The sequence below is a fragment of the Pseudomyrmex gracilis genome, unplaced genomic scaffold (genome assembly GCF_002006095.1).
Source record: "Pseudomyrmex gracilis isolate BER0280 unplaced genomic scaffold, ASM200609v1 scaffold_26, whole genome shotgun sequence".
NCBI classification, from domain to species: Eukaryota; Metazoa; Arthropoda; class Insecta; order Hymenoptera; family Formicidae; genus Pseudomyrmex; species Pseudomyrmex gracilis.
Genome location: NW_018020610.1, coordinates 24,847 through 34,888, shown reverse-complemented (window position 1 = coordinate 34,888; position 10,042 = coordinate 24,847). Strand labels below are relative to the sequence as shown.

General features: G+C 39.3%; 1 protein-coding gene across 2 annotated transcripts in view; it reads right to left on the bottom strand.

Moving 5' to 3' along the window:
• The window catches only part of LOC109852272 (FH1/FH2 domain-containing protein 3), a 102,813-nt gene extending 92,791 nt beyond the window's left edge, over positions 1 to 10,022 (bottom strand). For both annotated transcript variants that reach the window (XM_020423285.1, XM_020423288.1), the window contains exon 1: positions 9,805 to 10,022. In XM_020423285.1, the coding sequence (XP_020278874.1) occupies positions 9,805 to 9,978 (174 nt within the window). In that variant the 5' untranslated portion in view covers positions 9,979 to 10,022. The remainder of the gene's footprint in view (positions 1 to 9,804) is intronic.
• Positions 10,023 to 10,042: the final 20 nt, after the last annotated feature.

Genomic DNA, 10,042 nt, shown 5'->3' with positions numbered 1-10,042 from the left:
CTTTCTAAATTTTAACGCGTCTTAGGGCCGTAGTGCGGTAGTGACACTTTTCCGGACATGGGTCCCTATACTCAAATGTTTTCTACTGTTGCACTGAATAACCCCTAGAAGTTTGATCCCATAGTTCTGAAACACCCTGTATATATATATATTATTACTTGTGACGATACACGTGTCGTATAAATAAGCCGGTCTCACAGGCACTTTCACATACAACGTAGGATAAAAGGCTTATCTGCTTTTTTCCCTCCTTATTTAAATATACATCTGGTTAAAATTTCTAAAATCTCTTTTTTCTCGATAATTAGATTCGTGTATATTTAATGTTTTATCTCAGCAGTCTATTACGTCTTATTATTGGAATAAGTTTAATAAACAAATTATGCGTGAAGAATTTGTGTTGGCAACTTCTGACATACATATCTTGTTATAAGGAACGTTGATTATAGAAATTCTCTCTGCAATTTTTTTTTTTTTTTATTAAAAATGTGTTCTTATAAGTAGTAATTTATCAGCAAAACTAAATATATCTGTTGCAGTATGTCTGTTGCAAATTAACATTACAGAAACGCGCGCGCGTACATTTCCGAGACAATGGGAGTAACGGTGTTGTGTTTTGTACTTGTAATTGAATTTCGCTTTCATAAAGTTGCGTTCGCAACTAGGTATCTAGAAATGTTGCACTTTTAAGCGCGCTTTACGTTCTTGCAAGGAGAAAACCTTTCGCTCTCGAGATATAAACCAGTTATATGAAGTCCATTTGTTCGGGATCTATCTCGCTGCGCATCGTTATAAACGACATCTCGAATATCGTAACGCGTTGCATATAACGAAAAATTGCAGCGAGATTCGCCCGCATTGTCACGGAGGCGCACGCGAATTTATCGTTCCGATGCAGCCGGCCGACGTGGGAATAGAATGATACAGTATCGATTGTTATCCGAAGCACCATCCGATAAAGATGTCTCGTCGTCGTCGTCGTTTCCAAACGGCGCGTTTCCTGTTTTATGCACCATTTCATATAAACCAGCGACGTGTTCTTTCGCACAATATTATACGCGAGGAAGATTTTTTTTTCAATAAAAATAAAGTATGTAAAGAAAACATTATGTTTACGATGTGTGTATATGTATGTTACTTAATTAGAAAAGTGAATTATGATCGGAACACGTTTTTCAATGTGAGATGTTAACACTGAGCAACGCAAAAATAATGTGCTGCATCATGTTTTCCGGATGTCTGAGCTTTCAAGCTAAAGTCGTAAACCACACTTCACAGATCAGCGATATCCGACTTTATTGACAGAATAAATTCCAGGGTGATGTTGATTTGAAAATTCACAGTCCTCGAAAATTCCCACGTTAGACGCGCAAACACTTTCGGGAAGAAAAGAGAGAACAAAGAGATAAAAGAAAATGCAACCGTGATTTCGTATTTATAGCCGTCGCTGACATTATGTCCAATGACATTGTGACGAGGTCATTGGAAATGTATAGCCATCATTTTTTCATTTTGACTCGTGACAAAATCCTATATTAAAAAAGACATTTGGACCGAGAAGTGCGCGTTTGGAGTCGAATATACCGCACCTATTGTTGCCTCTTTTCCGCGTTGCCGATTGGTTGGTTGGTTGATCGAGTCGAATCGAATCGGTAAGATCGAGAGAGTAAATAATGAAAAGCGATTTTGAGACAATTTGTCGTATATGTAGAGAAAATTAAAAACGTAACTGAAGTCACGTGACAGGAAAGAGTAGAAAAACAACACGTGAAAATAACGTGACTGTAATTTATATTATATATAACATTAAATAATACATATTATATATATACATATAATTTATTATATATTTATAATATTATACTTTATATTGTATTATATGTATTATATACATACTACAGTAATGTCACTGACCTTCGCCGCGCGACTTTGGAGGGGTCACTGACCTCGGCCGCGCGGCCTTGGCGGGGTCATTGACCTCGGCCGCGCGGCCTTGGCGGGGTCATTGACCTCGGCCGCGCGGCCTTGGCGGGGCACTGACCTCGGCCGCGCGGCCTTGGTGGGGGGGTCACTGACCGCGGGCGCGCGGCCTTGGTGGAGTCACTGACCTCGGCCGCGCGACCGCGGCGGTGTTACTGACTTCGGTCACGTGATTACGGTATATATATATCATATGTGTATTATATGGTTTATAAGACGTATATACTATCTGTCATCGCGGTGACAGGTTGTGTTCACTGACAACACGTTAAATAAAAATAACAATAGCGTGCGCGTAGCGCGCGCCTGTGTTGTGCTAGTAACAAACAAAAAAAACAAGAAGGAACCGTAAAACTTTTTAAAGCGCTGCAAATTACTCAAATTTCGGCAGAAACAATCGTAAAAATATGTTTGTGGGTTGTATCTGCTAAAAGCTTTTTTTTCGCTAAGCAGCTTGAAGCAATCATCTCGCAATTCTTTTTTGACGATGTAACAATAAAGCTTTTGAGCGAATGTATTGTTTCAATATTAAAACTTCCAAAAACAATAAAAAATATAATAATTTTTAATTTGCGCACGTGATGAATAAAAGCATGAAATAAATTTTAGATGTTTTACTAACGCGCGGCTTTTTTCAAAAAGTCCGGCCTTTATTTTACCGTAAAATAGAATGTTCTTTTGACTGAATATCCGGCTTTTGCAGCAAAATTAATAATTTTGCTCTAAGTATACTCTCACACATTCGCGGATGATTCGTGCAGGAATTTTAGTTACGTAGCGATTATGTAAATGTTTTGAGGAGCGCGTTTCTCCGAAATGTAAGCGGAATCTCTCGGAAATGTTTCACGGAGAAGTACGTCAAAAAGAAGTTAGTTTTGCCTCGCACACTTGTGCATAAAGTGTTTGCGAAGCCGTGAAATTCGAAAATAGCAGTTTTATCGGCGAGAAATATATTGCTGTGTGTCTCGTTCAAACTTTGCAAATGTGATAGAATATCACATTTGCTACATAGACAATACTCTTTTCTAAAAGTATAAAATATGTACGTTAACTAAAAATACAAAAATAATAATCGATAAAGAAATAAAAGTCGCGGTTCTTCTAGTTACAGGAGTCAAATATAACATATCAGAATTGCAAGCAAATATCTTAGAACATTTACTGAAATACATTCCCGAGGAGATGAGAGGAAGATGCCAAATAGATTAATCCAAAGGTTTCTAGTTACGTTACACGCCCTAAACTTTGCTTTGAATTTTCTAATAGAAAAGCTACAAACTGGGAAATTTTTATCTTACGAATTTTGGCATTTAACTGCGAGAGAGATCTTTTGCGCGTGTATTTCTCCCTTTGCATCTTAAAATGATGTTTGAGAGAACGTCGTGTTAAGTCAAATCAAATAGAGATGGTTACTACTAGACTTTAGTAAGTGCCGAACGTCAAACTTTAGTTCACCGGTAATCCTGAATCTTAATTAACTTGAGATCTCCACTTTCCCGTTTCTATAAAACTTGATGTAAATAGACTCTACTTTGTTGTGTAACATCCGACCTTAAGAACAGAAGATTTACTTTAACGACGCCTCTCTCTTATTTCTAAAAAAGCAACAACAACTCGATACCAAAAGTAGAAAAAACACGCGGAATAACCAGAAAAACCACACAGAATCGATTGACAGCACGATTATGTAAATGCGTCCGTGATTCTCGATATGTTACGTCGTTTCGGATAATATCTTTCGGAAGTGGCCGCTCTTCCCGGAGAAGGTCATTGATCCTCAGATACCGTACAGCATCGTCGCGAATAAGGTTGCGAGCAAGAGCGACGACGTGAATAAGCGCCCGACACGAAAGATCTGCCTCGCACGAAAATCTGTAATTTGCAATCATTTTCGGAACGGTTTCTCGGTTGCATTTACTCGAACCGTAACCTGTCCGTCATCTCCCGGCACGATCGTATCCCGCTTGTAATGTCCTCCGTAGCTCGCCGCTTCATGAATATTAATTTGCCGCGCTCCCGAAATATAACGCCTTTATCGCTCGGGACGGTCGCGCGGATCGTTGCACTCGCGAAGCGCGAAGTCGCAACGAGTTCCTTTCCCCGTTCCATTCCGGGCAGTCGTTTCTTGTCCAACCTTTCGCGCTTTTTTTTTTTTTTTTTTTTTTTAATTCACTTCTCCTTCCTCGTCTCGTGTCTCGCGCTCTCGGACACCATCTTCCTTGACCACTGGAACCAGAATTTTTGGATGGCCTAAGGGAAGGTTGCTCTCCTAAAGATATTTTTGCGACCGCTTCTGAAGTTTGCCGATTTTTATTTATATATCAAATTAACACAAGAACACGCTGATTAAGTAAACAGTCTATAGGTTTACTTTTTTTAATATTGATACCCGCGCCGAGAGAGTCATTTATTCCTCGATAATTCAGATAAAACTGAAAGCTGTAATTGAATTCTCTTAATTATAAAAACAGGATCTCGTAAAAATGTAAATTTGTGAAAGGCCGAACTTTTTTTTAAAAAAAAGAGAGAGAGAGAGCATCTGTGTGATACGCGCGAGATTTGATTATTTACGAGTTTTGCAGAATCATCGATGTTTACGATGTCGCTCTATCAGCGCGATTTAGATACGAGAGCGAAACTTCTATCGCGCGCGGATTTTCTATCTAATCCGCGATCTAATCCGAACGACGATATCCTCGCGCGGCAAACGCTCGATCTCTCGCGCGCCGTTTGACATAACCCGGAAGACGGGAACGGAGATTTCATCCTGGTTGTAGGTGTATCGTCCCGTTCCTAGCGGCGTTGTGTAGGATTATAAATTTGGTCTTCGTGCACACATGTGTATATATCTATATACATACACACACATACACACACACACACACACACATGCGCGCGCGACGTACCTCTGAAACAAATTCCAGCGCTCCGTCAAGAATTACGGCGCCCCTCGTGAATGAAACTGGACACTGCCGGCGTCGTCGTGCGCGAGCATTCGTGGCGGAATGCAACAAAGAGGTCCGTACCAGTTGACTATAACTACGAGAGACGGCCGACTGCGGCTCGGCGAGATAGGTAGGTAGGTAGATAGGTAGGTAGGTAGGTAGGTAGGTGAGTTTGGTAAGCAGGCATCGTCTATCAAGTGGCTATCCTCTGTAGTCTCAATCACGGACGATATTTAAGTAATTTAGATTTACCGTAAAAACCGCCGAAAACGAACCGTCAAATCGTTGCAAGAATCGAGAAATAATATGTATGTGTGTGTGTGTGTTTTGTGCGTAACTGTCAGAGTATAATAATAAAAATACAGATAAGATTTTGATCAAAATTATACATTCGACAAAATACGTGAATCAATAAAATTTACGAAATGCAAAAGTTGCAAGCTACTAGTATTTTTAGAATAATCGGATCGTTCAATAAATATCCGTATGGGAAACACGGTGGAAAATCCGAACTTCCTTCTAACGCGGGAAAGGCGTGACTCATTCTTTGTAGGCGAGAAAGATATACGCACGTTCCTCTCGTTTCTCTTCCTCTCTTTCTTTCTTTTTTCTTGAATTAATTCTAATGTACAAAACACTCATGTCGATAGTGTTTCCTAATCGACACAGTAATCATCTTAGGGTTAATCACAAAATCTACATTAATTCCAACGATATCTCGTTTGAGCATGGATATTTTCCGTATAAAATATCGATACAAATAAAAATCCGATAATACTGTAAAATTCATAATATTTTTAATTAACAAAATTACTTCGCAAAGTTTTGATTGCGTTCACGAGCTATGATTTTTCCCTTCTGTTTCGAGAGATTTAAATGTTGGCTGGCCCGACGGAAGGAACCAAAAACGCTTTTTTTTACCAGATTACTTTTTTTTTCTCGTTACTCTCTAGAAACTTTCGTATCTTGTTCCTGAGGCGAGAAGTAAACGCGGCATCCGTTAGTTTACTTCCAACAACCTAACTTTTCGGAATACGTGCGACTTCGGCGGAAAAACCAGGAAAAGCGAGAAAAGTTATTCACACCTCTCTCGCGCGGCCCCATATCATACAATGTGTGACTTTATTCAACACCCGTGCGTCTATGTTCGTTTGCGCAGGCAGCTTAAAGCGAATGTCTCTTTGTGTGGTGCACACTATATTTTTTTTCTCTATCTTAACATACATCGTGTTTCTTTTTTACGCTTCCTCGCAACTCTCTGTCTCTGTCTCTGTCACTTTTTACATAATACTATACATAATACTGCCTACATTAATAATGTATATTTCTTCTTTGTCTTTATCTTCATCTGTGCTCCCGCCGGACTGACTTCAAAGTTTCGTTTTTTTTTGTTTGTAACTTTACAATTGTTACGTCTTGGCCCCTAGATACGGACTGTTGATAAAAAAGAAACGTAACAAACCGATGTTTTCTAGTCCCAACACATTAAAACGAAAAAAAGAAGTCAGCTGTGATAATCTTGAGTCTACTAACTAAATCGACATCGGCTTCGGCCGATATTACTCCGTCATACATAAATGATTTAAGAATCTTTTTTTTTTTTCGCGTTATTCGATCGCGTGACGACGGTGGTGGCAACGGCACTTTGCAGTCCATTGCCGGTAGCGAGCGATAAGCCGCGCGCGGCTATAAAAACCGAAATTTCGGAGTCTCCGAGGTGTAACGCCGCCCATAAATCGCAATCGTAACTCGCCATTACCATTCAATAGCGAAGAGAGTAAAAAAAAAAAAAAAAAAAAAAATCTGAATCGCGCGAACTCGGTGTTCATCCGCGTTTCCCATAAAACGGAGCACTTTGCCGCGCGCGTTTCCGTGATGTTAAGTGAAATAACGGAAAGAAGATGGCCCGTAAAATTAATCGCGTCTCGTTTAAATGTGGGGCAAGGTAAGAGGCGACGGTTTTGCACGATTTCGCGGCCTTTGTGCAGTGAAGACGCGCGTTTAATGCGCGTCTCAGTGGGCGATTCAAAAACTGCATATCTTCGCGTAACATCTAAATCGCGCAGTAGTTTGTTTGTAAATTAGTAATGAGTGAACCAAAAATTTATGAGAAGAGAAAGAGAAAAAGATATACATATATTAATTTGAATTAAAAACAAAAACAAATATTCGAAACTATCAGACACTCTGTTTGAAAAAATATCAAAGGTAGTAAAAAGGACAAGTATAAAGAAATACTTTATGCAAGAACTCGCCACTGTCCTCGAGATAACCGGTATATTGGCGAGAGATAGCTATAGGTACATAATACCCAGGCCGTAAACGAACTGCTTATTTTTTTCTTCGAGAGAGTAATGCTTCGCAATGTACCGTTACGTCGGTGAACTGCCGAAGAAGGGCCTTAAGAGAGTCGGCGGACATTTCACGGACCTCTCGAAGCTTCAGATGCAAGGAAGAAGATGCAAAAGAGTGAGAAAGAGAGAGGGAGAGTTAAAGTATTATACGGTCTCTACCTATATCATGTTGGCTCGTTACACGCTTGCTCTACAGTTAATCTTCCGCGATGTTACATCATTTATTGAACTGTATCGATATCCTGTATAACGTTCATGTGAACTTGATAGTCCTATGTTTGGACGTTCTTGTTTTTTTTTTTTTTTTTAATAAATTAAATTAGAAAATATTTTACTACGTATCTTTTAGAGAAAAATGAAATCTGTTTTCTTTTTTTTTTTTTGTTTAGCAAACTGTTTTCACGAGAAAAATATTTAAGAGACGCGATTGCCCGAATTTTGCAACTGCACGCGAACGCGGAAGGATCACAAACTCGGAGCTGTTCCGAGAGGAACATTGCGACAGCACAATTGGGTCAGAGTGTATAGTCGGTGAGGTAGCCGGCTGAGGTTTAAGTGACAATGCGCTTAACTGTATACGGACAATAGTCGCTGCTGAAGGGATCGTCCCAGAAACGATGACGGAGCAAACAAAGGAGCCCACGTGCCACGGTGATTGCTGTACGTGGTATTCCGTTTGTGCCTAATCTCAGCACACCGAGTATTATGTCACAAATAACATATAATTTTCTCTCAACACAAACGTACTTCTATTATTAAGTAATATATCTTCGCATATATTCCGAATCTCTCTCTGTTTTTTTCAATTTTAAATATCTCGATTAAAACACAATTATCTTGTTATAAAGGTCAAATTACAAGTTTTCACGCACACAAATCTTATTATTTCTTACGCCCACTTTGTTTTCCGTCCGAGCTCCTTTGTTAAGTTCTATTGTAAAGTGGCAGCAGCGACTATGTAATATCCTTTGATCAGCTGATGAATAATGTTCCGGGGGGTATACTCGACTAGAAGGATCATCCATTTACGTAGCAGATGTATGCAGAAGTTATGATCGCTCGTATAATGCCGAGGATATATCTCTCCGATTGGAGGATTTTAATAACGCCAATTTGTAGCAGTTACTTCGTGGCAGCTTTGCTGAGCGAGTGTTGCTGCGCAACTCTGATATCGCGCACGGCGAACTGCTAATATAATAAATTTTGAAGGATGAATCTAACTTACAAGTGCGGTTCTACGAATGCAATAGATTAATGGCAAATTGCCGTTTCTCGTGATCTTTTTAAACTTCAAGATTTATACTCTTGGATTCTTAATTAGTGGGAAATTGCAAACTTCGAATTTTACAAAATTCGAATTTGATATACATTTTGTAGAGTTCAGCATAAAAAGTATAAAATATTTGCGCAATTTAAAAGTGTGAAAACTTCTTGTCTCAATTTCCTTGTATACGCTATCTCATTTACACTATAATAGCGAGATGCTGACAAATAATAATTGCGTCGTGAAATTTGCTTTGTACTCTCATTACAAACACAATGAGAATCTATTGATAATTGCATTCAGTTCGCGGTGAATAAAGTTCACCGCGTGTTGTACTCGCTGCGCTCCGCATGATTAATGATTGCGAACCACGAGCATTTGGAAGGTGTTTGGATGCTTTACCGCAACGAGCGGTGCTAATTAAGTACTTCAATGCGAATCATAAAAGGAGTTTCACAACTGTGCGTAACTCGAGAAATTAATTACAAACCGCGCAAAATCTATGATAAATGATATCGTAAAAAAATAATTAGCACTTTGGCTGCGATTTAGACATTTTCCTCCCGCGGAATCGTTATCCGCGGATGAAGTTTGCGTCTTCAATGTCTTGATTCTTGTATTCGTCCTAGTGAGAAAGTCCTCACTTAAGTAATCATAAGACAGCGGAAAAAAAGTAGAAGCGAAAAGTTTCGTAAAACGAGAACTTAACTCATCAACGGTCTGCGACTAAATTAATGAAGCAATTTAATTAATCTACGCAAAGCTTTTACTCTAAAAGATTTGATTGCGAAAGCAAGTCGAGATGTAGATTTATACCGAACAAAAACCGTCATAAATATTTAACGCGGATATAACGTACCTAAACTGTTCAAATTTAGAAAGCTTTTTATTTATGCTTTTAAAAAAGAGACGAACTCTTTGTCAAAATTTAACGTATAAATATGGTAAAAATTATACGTGTATATTGTGAATAGCTCTTTACGCAGTAAAAAAACTCTCTCGTTGCTAATATTTCATTTGCAACATTTTTTATTTACGAAAGAATTCGGACAATAAATCAATCAAATACGTTAACCAGACTTTTTTCAGAGTCTCTTATAAAATATGTGTGTTCCTGTAAAACTAACCCGTCCGAGGAGAATCGTCAAATTTAGAGAGATGTAATTAAAAGTATTTTCTTGGCACGCAAGGCGCATTATAGCGCTCATTAATTGCAGCTCTAGACAGTGCGGCGAAAAATAGGTCGGAAATAATGACTTACCCTGTGAGGCGCTCGAAGAAGTCGGTGTACTGCGGCGAGCTGGTTGATTAGCGGCAAGGTTGCGCTGAAGGTGTGATCGGGAGGGTTAACATCCGGATAGAGGGTTGGATAACTGAACGGATCGACGTCGTTGAGGTACTGCACTTGGCACGTGAAAAACATCTGGCGATACATCTCTTCCCGTCGCGGCTGGGGCTGTTCGCAATTCTCCCCCGAAAAAAGATTACGTTCACCCCAC